This window comes from Necator americanus, chromosome V (assembly GCF_031761385.1).
Source record: "Necator americanus strain Aroian chromosome V, whole genome shotgun sequence".
In the NCBI taxonomy this organism is placed as follows: domain Eukaryota; kingdom Metazoa; phylum Nematoda; class Chromadorea; order Rhabditida; family Ancylostomatidae; genus Necator; species Necator americanus.
Window position 1 is genome coordinate 9,608,471 of NC_087375.1, and position 15,838 is coordinate 9,624,308.

A 15,838-nucleotide genomic window follows, 5' to 3' on the forward strand; every position below is an offset into this window, starting at 1 on the left:
CGGAGCCCAGTGTTCCTGGTATTCTTTACAACATCCACGATGCTCTTATACGCTCCCCAAGCCGCTCGTCTCCTCCTGCCCAGCTCGGGGGTCAGGTCGTTCATTGTGTTCAATTCCCGACCCGAATAAACGTAGCTGGTGCATTTGGATATGTTCGTTCAGTTGAGCGTGAATGGGGCATCTGAGACCCATCCGTCGCGCATGAGCATCGTCTTTTGGAGATTCAGCTGAAGACCGATGCATCCACATGTTTCGTCGAGTTCGGTCAGCATTCGTTCCGCTTGGGTGATGCTAAGTGTTATCAGTACGATGTCATCAAAGCGCAAATGGTGTAGCTGCTGACCATCTACCTTCACTCCCATGCCGTCCCATTCCAACTTTCGCATTGCGTTCTCGAGGGTGGCTGTGAATATTTTGCGTGAGATTGTACCACCCTGTCGGACCCCCCTTCACGTCAATAATGATATTCTTGTAGAATGGCGAAATTCGGTCGTGAAGTTGCTGTACAACTCTCGAAGTACCTTTATGCACTGAGTAGGGACGTAAAGGTACTTTGAGAGTTGTACAGCAACTTCACGTGGTATTTTTAAATCTTGTCTATAAAATATTGTGCGTGTCAAAAAGGTAAATGAGACGTTGCAAAAGTTTCATAGTTGTATCCACTTTCCGCGTTGCCTTCCACCTCTACAACCCCTCCGTTCCTTCGAAAGTGGAAACACGCGTGCAAACAGCTGCTTAAATTGTAGCAAGCTGTTTATATGATCTAACACTACCTTTAGTAGTACGATGATGTCGTCCACGTCATTTCATGTTGAAACGTTATTCTGCGATAACTGTTAAAGAGAAACAAGAGGAAAACCCATACTTCGAGTAATATTTGAAATCATCTCTACACTGTGTTTGGAACGAAGGCGCGTTTGAAGCCGAAGTTCGATTGTTCTCCAAATGTAGAACTGACGCGTTTAGAAGGAAGACTATAAAATTTTTCGCTTTTAAGCAACAGCAACAACAGACTATAAAATCTTTCGCTTTTAGTTATAATATGAAAAAGGAAGAAAGATTTTTGGAGATGCACAGGTCCAATTTCATAGAACTAATAACACTAATATTAAAATTCGTTGATCAGATGTCTGGCTTTAGCCGGACGCTCAGACTGGTATATAATAATGGACTTATTCTGTCACGTGTGTGTGTGTGAAATTCGAAATGGGGGATGCGACGGGTCCACCGGCGTCGATTTGCTGCACCGGCGCCATATACCTATAGAAGGGGGTGCGACGGGTCCCGCGGCATCGGAGTGGTGCGCAATAGACTCGTGCGCATGTCGTAAAAGGTAAATGGGATGTTTCATAGGCGTGGCCACTTGGGGGCTTTGCTTTTCACCTTTATGACCCCTCCGCGTTTCTATTTCCTTCTTCGTTCGCCTCAAGTTGGTAGCTTGCCTTCCTCAGAAAGTGGAAGCATGCGTGGAAAAGACTGCTGCTGCTTAAATAGTAGCGAACAACGTTATCCTTACCAGTAGGATAAAATCTTATACGTCATTTTGTGCTAAAAATCATTCATTGATAACACTTGGAGGGAAACAGGAGGAAAACCCAAATGTCTAGTAATAATTTCAAATTGTGTCTACATTATATTGGTAGGGAGCGTTTGAAGCTGAAGTTTTAATATTCTCCAAATGCAGAACTGACGCGGTTAGAAACAAAAATATAAAATCTTTTGCCTTTATTAATAATAAAATCAAATTTCACAGAAAAGGGCACTAATATTGAAAAATCGTTGATCAGTGAAGGGGAGCGAAGCGAACACCACAGAAAGTCTGAAGTGCGGCTTCAGGCGGACGTCCAGACTAGTACTTTATAACAGTTTATGACAACTTCGTAGAAAATTTTGAAGTGCTATGATTGACGAAATCAGTACTCAATCACCCGTTGTTGTAGAATATGCAAGCTTTCACGGAAAACCAAGAATTTGATTATTCGATTGCTGCCGAGTCGGGGGAGGGAGAATTTCTATACATTCATAACGCACTCTGAATAAATGGAGAGTTGCATAATCATAGAAAACTTGTCTTTGTTTTATGGTCCTGGAAATTTTTTTGAGGATCCGCAATTGTGTGATCAAATGTTGTCTTTCATAGTTTCTTCTATAACAGGAGATGTGGGCGATTCGGACAAACAGAGTTGCAAAAGCTGGTTAATATAATTTTCCATTGAATATTAATGTTACTATGTAAATAGTCTTAATGGATTATAATCTGTGGCAATATCTCGAATATGGAGTAGCTCATAACGCTATTTCAATACACTAACTTAGTAGAAAATGCATTCAACGACCTCGCAGTGCAGGAACTGCTCCTATCGCGAATTGGTTGCATTATAGTGATAAAACGAGCGGTAGTTTTTTCCTAATTTTTTGGGAGTTACAATGCGCGTGGCCACATCTATCCTGATCTGTATGTGTTACGTATTACCGAATCACATCATAATTATCCCTCCACATCATCTTTTCGAAGCGAATGAAGTGATAAAAGGGCTCTGTAAGGGCGAGAAATGATCTGAGAGACTTGTTGTCTCACCAGCACCTCAAGATGTAGACTGCTATCGACTGGTTAGTACATAGACATTTGGCTTCCTCTAGAACTTGAACGATATCAGTTTAAAATTTCGTTTTTCCGACAAACCACTCTTTTGTGACCACGACTTCATAATGACTGGTGGAGCTAATTGTGATGCGTAGCAAATAAGTTTGAGTTCAAAGTCATCTGAGAATAAAAATGCATCTCCAACATTTTCCGATTGGAAGAGAAGTGAGAAGTCGGGTTAAAAAACAAGGAGAGTGCAGGCTTTAGAATGAACGGAAAATTAAGGATGGTAACAACCTTCTCGTCCATACTCTGACAACAAATTTGGTGCAAACAAGAAATTGCGAAACTAGTATGAAGTAGTATGCAAAAAAGTATGATATTGTGCTTAGATCACAAGATAAAAAAAGCTCTTTTTAGGTCTCTAAAAACATATCATATCTAAATTGAATGGCAGGCCTTACCTCATTCTGTCAGTGTTGTCGTCTTCAAATATTCCACCACAACAAATTCAGCCATATATTAACATTAGTTAATACATGCATGAGAGTTTAGGCTGTAAGCCACTCATTCTCTTCCAGTTTCTGAACTGTTGACATAACAAGCGTCTGTTTAAACTGTGAAACATGTTTCTATTAGTATATCATGTCTGCATCATGTTCATGTCTGCAAAATCAAGCAGCCACATAGTCCAAACCCCGAGTAATGTTATTTTCCATGAACGCTGTCGTAATTTCCTCCTGTGAATGTGTCAGCGATGTTTAAGAGAGATGTTTTCTAGTTAGAGCTCCTGCAGCTCCGGTAGCGCTACATGGTCTATCATCCACCATCTGCAATTTCAAGATAATCCTAATTAGATGGGAACGATGACTAAACCTGCAATCTCCTCTCTCAGTTGCGTAAAGCGGCGTACTTCTAGCATCAGTATTTCGAGTGCGCGTTCTGTGACCTACTTGAAAAACCGATTCGTCGGTCATACTAGGAAAAACGGTGGTGTTGAATAGATGAAAACGAACCCGAAAGTTCTTAGTTTTCTCCACCACGTTGTATGTTCCCCAATCCGTTCGTTTCTTTCTCTCCATCACGGAGGCTTAGTTGTTAATTATTTCTTGACTGAGATATACACAGCTGCAATAATCGGGTTTATTTGTTTCGATGACATACACAGCTGCAATAATCGGGTTTATTTGTTTTGATAAGTATGGATCTGACATTAACAATCCATCCACTTCTCATGAAAGCCGTCATGCACGCTTGACCTGGAGACCAATATTTTGATACGCTGTATCAAACTCTACCAAAATTTCTGATTGATGCTTGATGGTATCGAATATCGTAATCGTAACGAGGATGGATGCTGCGAGTGCCGGCCGTTTTCACTTCCACGTTCTCCCATCTGATCGTTGTATCGCAAGAGTAGGGTATCAGTCCAGAATGGAAAAACGAATTGCCAAAACTAGTATCGCGCATTAAATTCCATAACTGGTTGCGGGTGTACAGCACAACTTGATTTTTTGGAGAATGTTGAGTCCTCGGGGATGAAGAAATTGACCAAATTCGTTGGAAAATAAGACCTCCTCCTTTACAAAACCAGTCATTTGACTTATGGTTGTAGAGACTCCATTACACCTCAGCCCGTCACAAGGTAGCTTTTGCTCTGCGGTTTGCTCCCTCGGGTTCAAGTTATCTGCGACTAACCGGCTGGGACCGTTTAATGAGGTAGGTGCTTGGAATTGTGCTGTATTCCAGGAAAATTTTCAGTTGAAGGCAACGTCCCATGAAATTGACAGAGACCCCAGGAGAAACGCAGAGTTTGGGTTGTAGATTACGAAAACGAGGTCCGGTCATCTTTTCTTAATTATCCTGAAAAAGGGGTTGGGAAAACCACTTAGGTCTTAAGGGTTGCGTTATAGCGGTCTCCTCGACAGTCTATTCATTGCTTTTTCACAAACTAGTTTATTTCCGACCGCTCGCTGCACAGGACGTAGAAATCAACGCTGTATTTTACTCCGTTTTTTTTTTGCAACGATTAAGGAAAATGACCGAACCCATAAAATCTCGTTTCTGTGATCTACATTCCGAAATCTACATTTTCCCTGTGGTTTGCGTAATATGTCAATTTCATGGAACGTAGAATTTAAGGGGTCTGTGAACTGCTAAGAGCTCTGTTGTATTCTCATCTTATTCTTATTGTCCCAATAAATCCCTCAAGGAAGTATATTAATTTTCGAATAATAGTGTTACTGTCTTTTCTTCCTTTTATTTGATTCTTTCGCATCTGGAGATTATGGATATTGATCAATTAATTAATTTAATCAACATCCAGTATACTAATGAATCCGGTTGCTATGAACTAGCGTTGTTTTCTATATTCCTTGTTGTTTTGGTTGCTCATAACCTGCCCAGTTATAGTCCTAGAGTGCGGCAGAACACGGTCTGCCCGCTAAACTCTATTGCTCGGCTGTGCTCTTTCCATCCTGGCAACTAATAACTATTCCAATGTATCACATTCATTTTTCCAATGGCATCGAACTCATAAACAAACTTATCCACTATACAGGGAATGTTTTAAAGGCAGCATACCACAAATCTGAGGTGGCACGGATTTCAAGTGGAGTATCTGTATACGTGGTCGTAGATTATGGAGACCGGGGCGGTTCCGCTAAACTCTCCCTGAATCACCGCGAGCAGTCGGCCCCTGATTGCTGTTTTGTACAATGCCTTCTACTGCAGAGCGCACCCTTGCGAACGTAGCGTCCCTTACTGCCTATCGGAGCAGTTCGAATTGATTTTCAACGAATCGCAGGGCGGACGGGTGCCAGAGGTGGAGATTCGAGAGACGGCGTCGTAGAAAACAGCATTCTGGAGGCAGCCTTTTGCAGTGATGCACGGAGAGATGAGCGAAAATATCCCCGTCTCCATAGTCTACGACCCAGTTTACGGATACACCACCTGAGATCCGCACCACCTCAGATTCGCGATATGCTGCCTTTAAGCCTATTTCTCGATATCATAGTTAGAGGTAGAAAGGCAAGTCGTAGACAAATCCTTAGGATTTGAAAAGAATTCTTCCTGCTCAATTCACATAGTGGGGTTGCACATGTAATCAAACAGCAGTCTGAAGCAGGCAGACAGTTTCCGGGTAGTAGAGTTAGTCAGCGTTCCTGAGATTTACCCGCCAACTTTTCCCGTGGATCCAAGTGCCTCCCGTGTTTGCACGCCTCATTTCATTCCCTAAAATCGCTATCTCGAAAGCAGCAAAGGGATGTAAATGAATATGAAGAGAGGTTATATGAGGAGATATACAAATCTTCAATACTCGTAGAAATAGGAGCAACATCATGTTGCTGCTGATTTGATTTTCTTATTTCATAATTATAGCAGAAGTGGAAAATAACACACATGAGACACGTAGCTTGAAACTCGAAAAATCATAAATGTTTGGTTTTTTCTCGGCCGGGGCGCTTTTGTGGTTACTTCGCATTCTATTCGCATAGTCAAATACATTCGGTGACGTTGTTCTTCCCTGATAGTTTTGCTTGGAGAGCAATCCGTTCCTCATGGCAATGGACACTTCTTGGAACGTTGATTCAATCTTACTGATTGATTTATTGGAGTCATCAAGTCACTTGAAAAGAATAATCATGCTATATAATAACGCGCTTAGTCCGTGTGTGTGTATGTGTGTGTGTATTTGTGAGTGTCTTTGTGTTTTGTGTTTTTTTTCCTTCCAAATTTGCAAACTATCATGCTGTATAATAACGGGTGTATTTTGTCACTTGTGTACGTCTATGTATGTGTGTGTCTCAGTCAAGAAATTCCAAAAAGAGAGGGATACGGATACTATGGCGTCGGTTTGGTGCGCTAGAGCCTCAGCGCGGTAAAATTGAGTGAGACGGGTCGTACGGGGTCGAATTCGTGCCCCGGAGCAAGATAGCTGTAAATTGGGGTGCGACTGGTCCCATGGGTCGGAATGGTGCGCCAGAAAGTTAAAGAGTGGGAAGAGAAGGCTCCACTGCGTCGAATTGGTGCGCGGGAGCCCAACGCAGTAGAATGGGTTTCTATGGTTTTTTTTCACATATCTATTTTCCAGCATGTCTACGTGACGCTGCCAATAGCCTTTTTCAAAAGGAGGAAACACATGTGCGTACGGTTGCTTAAATACAATACATAGTAGCCAACGGTTTACGCGATCTGACGTAGAACGTTATTTTTATCACTATGATAGTGATATTCACACCTTCATGCTAGCATATCTTTTTTTGAAAATGGTTGAGAAGGAAAAAACTCATACTTCCAATAGTGTTCCCAAATTGTGGAGGTTTGAGAGGAACATAGATGTAAAATCAAGTTTGATTAATTTCCAAATATAGAACTGAGCGTTTAGGGAAAAAACCATTAAATCTTTCATCTATGCTTAAATTTTCGGGCAAAAAGATTGAAGAAAGCGTTGACAGGAAAAGCCATTCTAATTTTACAAAAATGTCGATACTGTTATTTGAAGGCGAGCGAAGCGAACACAAAAAAAAGCCTGAAGTCTGGCTTTAGTCGGACGTTCAGGCTGGTAACTTAATAAAGAGAGACAAAGAATGGTCATTATTATCATTTTTTAATCATATACATACATATATACTTTGTAAAGAGACCTCAAAATCGTCAATTTGGTGGTGCCGTAATAGCTTGACCTTCGAAAAAGAGATTTGCTCTTTTCTATTGCACAAACACACAAACAGAAACTATGGGGAATTGAAAAGAAAACCTATGGCAACATAATCGTACAGCATAAGCACCGGTGAGTTGTGCGATCCAATTTACACCCATTGCAATTAGCCGTCAAAAATTTCAAATTCCCCGCAACTTGTTTTCACGGCATTCCGTATGCATGGACATTTCAACAAAATTTTTGTTCTTAGTTTTTTATTGACTGTGTACAATCTTTTTTAAAAAAGGCTCTTAAAAGCACATCTATAAGATGAAGTAAAATGTTCTGAGCGTTTCTTCGCTTCAGTTCGGCGATGAAATTAGCTAGAACTCAACGATTTAGATCAAATGTGCGCCGCTTTGTTCGGGAACTTTGTTTATTTTGACGGCTCTTTCATAAATCTGTAATTGAAAAAGTTCTCATCCTTATAGGCAAAAAACGTAACCACCTCATTTTCGCAATCTTCACTTGATGCAGTTTTTGAACCGTGAAGAAAATTTTACAAATGCTTGAAAAGGTGATATTCGCTCGGTGCCTGGTACTATACTATTAGGGTGTTCGGAAAGTATCTGCCGAAATACGGCAAAATTTCAAAGCAACACAACCTTTTAACAACATTTTATTATCCGACAAAATAATCTCCGTCAAAATCGACAACCTTCTGCCAACGTCTCACAAGATCACGGATTCCTTTGGCGTAGAACTCCGGCGACTTGGAGGCGAAGGAAGCACGAAAGTCATTTTCGAGGTGGTCACGATCATCGTAGAGCTTCCCTTCCAGGTGATGCTAAAGCGGTCGGAAGAGGTGGTTGTCGCTCGGGGCCAAGTCCGGGTTATACGATGGGTGCGGTAGAACTTCCCATCCAGAATTTTCTGGCAAGTCTTCTTCGCGATGTGAAGGCGCGCATTATCGTGCAGCAGGCGAACGTTGTCGAGCTTCGGGTGCTCCTTGCGGATCTTGTCGGCCCGTTTTTGCAGTTGGGCGCAGTAGACCTCGGCAGTAACTGTCGTGTTGTCCGGCAGCAGTTTGAAACGGTACAGACGCTCAGCCCTGACCTTCTTCTCATGGAATTCACCTTTCACGAAAGGATCCGACATTTCATCGCCAGCGCACCACGCACGATTGTGGGTGTGGTTGACATAGAGAGCCCATTTTTCATCTCCAGTGACAATGGTGTCCAACCAGTCGAGTCTGCGACTTCTGGAGAGCAGGTGTCCAGGCGTCTGTGGCGATTGCTGTCGCTCAATGCATGTGGGAGCCACTGACCAAGCTTTTTCAGCATTCCGAGAGATCGCAGTCCATTTTTCATAGTGGACAGCCAACAGCCAAGACTGGCAGCAAAGTACCGCATACCTTCATATGGATGCTTCTCCGCCAGATTCTTCAGTTCGTCGAACAATATTGCAGTCGGTCGACCATAGCGAGGCTCATTTTCAAGTTTCTTGTTTCCGGCTTAGAAGCGCTGAAACGAAGCGCGCACAGACCGTTCAGAAGGGGCTTCAGCGAAGAATACTTGACTTAAGTTTCGATGGGCTTCAGCAGCTGGTGGCCAGATTCGAACTCGTAAAGGAGTACGTGTCGAACATGGGTGGAACGTTCATCATAGGATGAAATAGGCAAGGAAGAGGGAGCCAGATATGTTATGTGTATACAAGCGGTAGTGCCTTCATATAATATATTTAAAACGGGGGCTTCCAGAACATCTCAAAAAATCTGCGCTACTGCGAAATTTTCGGCAGATACTTTCCGAACACCCTAATATATGGCGGGTGCTGTTAAATCATTCACGCAAGCTCTCCAAGCTTTTGACTCGTCGTTGAAAATGTGTGCAGTCTAGCGATACTTTGATGGAACTCAAATTTTTTTTTATTGGCCAAGCACACAGCAAAAACTTTCTGGCCATTTATCTGGACTTGGTGATCTTTTGGCTCTGCTCACCGTGATTGGACCACGATCTTTTTCAGTTCTTGTGCTCCTATGTCATCTTGAAATTAGCGTGGAATAGTACAGTATTGCCCCCCTCCCCTTCTGTGATGTTTTAACATCGTCGGACTTGGCTCACTAAACGCAACTAGCGAGAACGCTCAGAACTTTTCACTTCACCTAATATTTTTCGCAGCCAATAATGGTGCATCAAAGTGCATTTTTCAATCTGGATTCACAGTGAACTTCTGAGAGCGATTTAGGCGAGTTCATAGATGGGGACAATGATGACCGCAGAAGAAAGACTCAGTCTTACCTTGCTTTTTACAGCCTGTTTTCAAAAAATTGTTTAAATCTTTTGAAGACAAATTAGATGAGGGCAAAAAATTTGCCACACAAGAAGTAAAGCACGGCAAATGAATCGAAAATCGTGTATCTTTGATGCTGACTTACTAATATTGAAAATGAACCTAAAGTTGAAGACTAGAAGAAATCTCTGGATCAGTTCGGCGAGAGGAGAAGTACCAGAGAAAAGGATAAATTTTTGGAGGTAGGAACCACGTGTAAAAAAAAGGTGTTTCTATACACTGGACTAGCAATGTAGTTTTCTTACAGGTAAGAACCCTTAAGACAGCACAATTAAAGAAGTGAGGAATTCCATGCACATTTTAGGAAGAACAATTAATAAATCCTCATTCTTCTCAACAGAGCGCAAAAAATTTCATCACTTCTTGCGGGGGTATTGGCTACGATGACGTTTTCACCATTTTCTACACAGAGCTATTTTGTCTATTCCAAAACATTAAACACTTCCAAATTCGGCGATCATTGCGGATTTACTGGTGGGGATGTCCTTCTGTTAATCCAGAGCGAACGATAACGTACCATGAATATGGAACTATAATAAAAAAAATGCGATAGATCCATTTTCATTTTTAGAGAGAAATTAACGAGTAGCTGCTGCAAATGTTGACGATCAGAACTAAGTTTTAAAAACATGTACGTTTTGAAAGTATTAGAAAAACTCGTTGTAAAAAGATTTCAAAAAGAGAACAACTAATGGAATCCTAAATCTGCTGTGATTATGGGGATGAAATAAAAGACACGGACTAGATCACATTCCTGATTGCATCATAGTGCAGTTCTAGTATTTTCCTGTTGTGAATTTGTTCTGTTTTCTAGGCTTACAGGACTCCTTGTCTACACCTCACGCTTCCTCATTGGCCCTACCAGGTTTTTCCAAGTAGGCATTGTCGTGGATCACTGTGCGAATTTTTTTGGCACGAATTGACTGTCGCTAGTTAACTTTTGATGACAATGTAGGAAAACCCCGTAAAAAATGTCAAATTCAGGAGACTATCGGGATTATCTCCCAGAGTATTTTTGCGAAGTAGTGGAAATTTTCGGAAAAAAAAAACTAGGAATTTGTTGATTTCGTTGCTTTCAAGTTGAAGGCTCAAGTATTCACGAAAGCTCGACATTTGAGATAAAGTGTAAGAAACGCAGTGCTCCATAATCATTATCATCCATAATCACGTAGTCATTGAATCACGACAAATCACGACAATTGTCTAATTTATGCTGCTTTTATGGTGTATCCCAATAAAGTGCTAATCTGTGGATTTCGCACTACAATACATGTAACTATTGCGTTGATCGGTAAATGTTTTTTTTGTGCTGCTGAGATCACCGTTTTGGATTCTTCCAATGTCTCGAACATAAAAACGAGTTAGAAGTATTTTTTAAAGTGTTTAATTTGTAGATATTTGAATTTATTAGAATATGTATTCAAAGAATTCAAAAAATAGGCAGTCTTCATTAAGTAATGGTTGGATCATATCCATACATCAAATAGATCATTTTAAGTTATAGGTACTAAGACTTTGTTAGGAACAGTAAATCTTTTCTTGAACGTTCATACTTAAGCAGCCTCTCCACAACACTCTTATTTCAGAGCGAGTTCTGCTGACCTGACAGAATAATTTTCCGTTGGCGTAAATGGTTTGAGAAATTAGAACACACATTAATATGTGACGCCCACTACTGATTACATTCAGTAGATAGAGAAGAGCTCTCGTTAATGCGTTTGGCACTTACTCGAAAACGCGTTCCTTCCGACTAACCATTCCATTTTGTGACCTAATCGATGAAAAATGGTTGAGCTTTGTGACTATATCTTTTGATGGTATATAACCTCATTCTGGAAAAAAAAAGGAGAAGCCTCTCTCATTTTCCCATCTGAAAGAGAGAAAGTCAGAGAGCAAATAATAAGAAATATGCGGAATGAACGAAAAGTCTATTCTGGATATTGGCTATTTAATCAAATCAAACAAAAATAAGATCTTGTGAAGATGTTACAAATAAAAAATTGTCTTGCATTAATCAATCCGCTTAGAATGCGCGACCAAGTTCATTTCAATTCAGACTCTTTCGAGGTTTACGTACGTGTTACGAGCCTGTAGCCTGACTTGCGGGGGTAGCCCAAGAATTAGGCCAGCGTTTTTACCCTCCAAGACAAGTCTGGTACCAACATATCGACCTCGGAAGAATGAAAGGCTCAGTGAGCAGTAGGGCGGATTCGAACCTCAGATCGATCGTGCATGCAGGGGAAACTCCTTCCGACTCCACTACACCCGCTCGATGTCATATAGAAAGTTTCTATTCGAACTTTGATCGCTAAGTCGAAAACTATTATTACCTCCCTCATTTAAGTTCCTAAACCTCTCGCAAGATATTTTGAATGGCGCTAATCTTGTCAGTGTTACCGCTTTTAACAAATGTATCACTAACATAACCTTGCTTAAGTGTAAAGATTAGTTAACATGAATACTCGTAAATGTTTAAACTACAAAACTCTTCGGAAATATTGGCAAAACATCTGCTGAAAGTACAAAAAATGTGCTCTATAAATAACCTGAAAGGAACCAAACACAATCCTAATGACACTCTTACGTGCAGGACAGCCCTATAAGTTTATCTGTTGCTGAGCTGAGATTATCTCAAAGAGAACTCTATTTTCCATTCTCATCTCCACGTAGTCAACTAGACTTTCTTTTCTTTCTCTCAAAGAGAACTTTAGGCAAAACTATTTGCAAACTGGCAGATATGCGTTACACACTTATTCTTGTGAGTTTTTCCTGCTCTTGTTGACGGCTTCCTCCTGGTATGAGAAGAGATTTAGATTGTGTTGGCTGTGACCTCAACGGAATGTTCCGACGAGTTACCAGATTGTTCTGAGGAGGCTAAACATCCACTTGAAAAAGGAATAAAAGAGAAGTTGTCAGAAGAAATTAAGAGCAAAGTGCAAAAGAAAGAAGTCGGAAAAGAATTGGTTAGTATAAGGAATAATACTACTACTCAAAAGTATGTTCGGTGCCATCCCTCAATTCATGGAAACTTGAGTGCAATACGCTGCCTATTTAGGAGTACAGATGTGAGCTGGAATACTTGGGATGGCTGGTACTGGAAGACCCCAACAAAGACATGACATGGCTCTATCCTGAATCGATGAAGAATTATCCTGAAGATTTCTCTATTCTTATCTCCACGTAATTACCTAGACTTTTCTTTTTTCTTCTTCTCTTTAATTAATTAATTAATGGTTAGTTAATCAGTTAATCTTTGGTTTTGAGCAAAGTTTGAAGAGACACAAATTTATTGTTTCGGATTTAGGCAGAATAAAACTAACATAAATGTGACTGAAGCGACTAAAGCGGTTTTGAAAGAATGGGATTTACACCTTACAAGAGTGAGTGATAACTTTTGTTTTATGTCACGTTATCGCCCATTGAAATATTGATTTCAGCTGAAGAATTCGGAATTCTTTGGATGCAGCTACAAGAAAGAATACGAAACACATAAATATATTTGCATCTTTTATTAAATGACCAAATTCCCAAAGAAAAAGTTTGATAAAAAGACTTTGCATTATTTTCATGTAAAAGGTTTACTTTTTTGCTACAGATTTTTTTCAGATGAATCTAAAAAAGCCGAAAAAAATCCAAGATCCTGAATTCACAATGGAATCCAAAAATAGTAGTGTATCTCAAAAATAAATTCCCAGGTACACTCATAGATCACCGAGAACTCAAGCAATGGAAACTGAACTGATTCATCACAAAACTTCATAAAGATTTGCTGAGTGGAGAAAATATTTTACGACGCAATTGTGGCACAACTAATTCTTGTAACTAGTAGTTATAATGGGGCTGGTGTTATACTGTCGGTAAGAATTTCTTCTGTTACTGCATGATCGATGTTTCGAAACACATGTAGTGCCAATGAAGACTTCCCCGTCGGGGTCTGTAAATCATATATAATATAAATATAATAAATCGGCACCTGACTTGTTGGGGAGGATTAAAACATTGACAAACCCTTTCAAGTCATTGTGAGCTCGTACACACGTTCACACACTCAAAGATTTTGTGCTGAAGTCGACAGCGGTGGCGCGTTCCCGTAGTGAATGATCGAGACCGTGCACCCTTAACCGTTACCCTCAAAATAGTCGGAATGTCTCTCTGACGCTTGATTTTCCATCTTTCTGAGGTCGTTTCGTTGCATTTACTGCATCTTAAGAATTCTAAAAATATTTCCCAAACATTCTGTCACCATTGGGAGTGAGTATTATGAAAAATTGAACAGAAAAATGAACTTTATTTGTTGAAGGTGACTCCAAACCGTCTACTTTGGATGCACCAGTCACTTGGCTTGCCGACGCAAAAGCTTTTAGGTTAATCCTCGCACGGCAGAAGCCAATAGTCGAACCCCTAAATGCACCTGCCTCTGAGGGCAGGCACAAGTTCGGCTTTGATCGGCGGTTGGCCGCGTCGCGCTAACGCGCCGCGCAGCTTCGCGACTAACTGGCTGGAATGCCTCTAGTGAGGGACATCAGTGAAGCCGAGCTGCATTTTGTAGAAGTTTCTAACTAAGGCTTATTTGGGCAGCTACAAGCTCTATAAATGCAAATAGCAAGTCCAACTAAATCCCACTTGCAACTGCATAATACTTTAAATGTGATTTTAGTATTTCTTACCCACCCAGTTTTGCACGCACATTCCTGCAGAATGAAAATCCAGCATATCATCAACCCCGATTACCATAATCTGGCGTTGTTTTGTGGAAGCCTCGTTGTTCAGTTATACTGCAATAGTGTGGCAGAGGATCGTCTAGCTACTGAACTGAGTGGTTGTGCTGCACACTTTCTATACCTGCCACTAGTAAATATTTCAGTGAACCATACTGGTCTTTTCAAAAATGGCATGGAATTCTTTGTCTCTAGGACCCAATGAGCACAGTCAACAGCTTTCGTCCATCGATGTGATAGATTGACTGATTCTTTTAGCTCACGACTCAGGGTGCTGTGCATCAAACTGTTGGCGGTCGTGTAAAGAGATTCATGGGACAACCTGACACATTTCAATTCTGCAAATCTTGTTCATTTCAAATGCTGAAGTTTCGATGAATTATTCCAATTCACACGACTCTACGCTGGTGGCTGCTTCCCCCTTCTTTTAATTTCAACCTGTATGAGAACCCATGTTCTTCTAGCGTTACATTGTTGGTGACGGTCAAAAACGGTCACTCCCAAATTACTTACTTATTTATTCCCCAACCTAACACTTTTAGAGTGTAAGGAGTGAAAATCATCAGTACGTTCGAATATTTTTAGAATCACACAATAACGACGTCCGATATTTGTAGTCAGGGATGGATGCATTTCTGTTGCTGAGATTTGTTCCATCGTGCTGTCGCTGCAGCCGTAAATAGCAAAGCTTCAAAGGCAAAAAAAAACTTCACTCACCCTTACAAACAAGGAAGTCTTCAAACAACAATTTTTTGTGGGTTTACCAGCCGTTTGGATGATAATTAAATATAATAAAAGTCTTATCTGTATGGTTTAAGACGCGCGTTGGAAACATGTAGTGAACTGAGATTTTTTATCAGGTTCACGTAGTTTAATATTCTATTTTATCTTATATGGAAGAAATTGGGGGCAGCTGTAGACGTCGGGCTGTGACTACACAATCGATGGATCGAGACCTCCTTAGTGCAAGCGAAGCCTCTCATCCCCCCTCTGTCGAGAAAATGGTACCAGATTTCTCTTTGAAAGCAATAACATGATACATTGGGCAAACAATTCACTGTACAGGCCAGCACTCGTTCATAAACACCTCAACGATTTCGAATTGCAGTGGAACACATTGCCACATCCCAAGGGATCGATACATCAGAGTATTTAAATTTTACTCTTGTTTTTAAATGTTTCCTATCGTGAATTCGATAATATATGGAGGGGAAGGACGTAATTACGTGTATCCACAAATGGACAAGTTCATACGACCCGCCCACAAGTCGTACTGTCGTTGATGGGTCAATGTTGTGGGGTTCTCAGACTCCCATCGAACTTCGCTCGCCATGGTCCTGCATCCTTGGTGGGTATAAATGCATTGGTTCTCTTCCGTTCCCTAGCGTTGAACTGTGTTAAGCCCAGTTGTTTGATGAAGAGATTTACGGGGTATTTTATTCATTTACTGATTGTAACAAACGCTTATGAGCGGCTGCATGAACCAATTTATCTAGAGGAAGAAACTTTTTTTCAACCCTCGGCACGTGAAACATTTCTCCT

General features: G+C 40.8%; 4 protein-coding genes across 4 annotated transcripts; 2 read left to right on the forward strand and 2 right to left on the reverse strand.

Annotated features, from left to right (window-relative positions):
- Nucleotides 1-158: 158 nt before the first annotated feature.
- Nucleotides 159-386, reverse strand: RB195_013409 (uncharacterized protein; the record flags this gene model as incomplete). The annotated part of the gene is made up of 1 exon (XM_064203206.1): nt 159-386. The coding sequence occupies one exon, from the start codon at nt 384-386 to the stop codon at nt 159-161; it is 228 nt and encodes a 75-aa protein (XP_064059087.1).
- Nucleotides 387-7,958: 7,572 nt separating this feature from the next.
- RB195_013410 (uncharacterized protein) lies at nt 7,959-9,431 on the reverse strand (the record flags this gene model as incomplete). The annotated part of the gene is made up of 2 exons (XM_064203207.1): nt 7,959-8,640; nt 9,391-9,431. The coding sequence occupies 2 exons, from the start codon at nt 9,429-9,431 to the stop codon at nt 7,959-7,961; spliced, it is 723 nt and encodes a 240-aa protein (XP_064059088.1).
- On the forward strand, nt 8,127-8,552 carry RB195_013411 (uncharacterized protein; the record flags this gene model as incomplete). The annotated part of the gene is made up of 1 exon (XM_064203208.1): nt 8,127-8,552. One exon carries the CDS (start codon nt 8,127-8,129, stop codon nt 8,550-8,552), a length of 426 nt encoding a protein of 141 aa, XP_064059089.1.
- Nucleotides 9,432-12,315: 2,884 nt separating the features above from the next.
- RB195_013412 (uncharacterized protein) lies at nt 12,316-13,093 on the forward strand (the record flags this gene model as incomplete). The annotated part of the gene is made up of 5 exons (XM_064203209.1): nt 12,316-12,336; nt 12,392-12,541; nt 12,634-12,758; nt 12,883-12,958; nt 13,016-13,093. The coding sequence occupies 5 exons, from the start codon at nt 12,316-12,318 to the stop codon at nt 13,091-13,093; spliced, it is 450 nt and encodes a 149-aa protein (XP_064059090.1).
- Nucleotides 13,094-15,838: the final 2,745 nt, after the last annotated feature.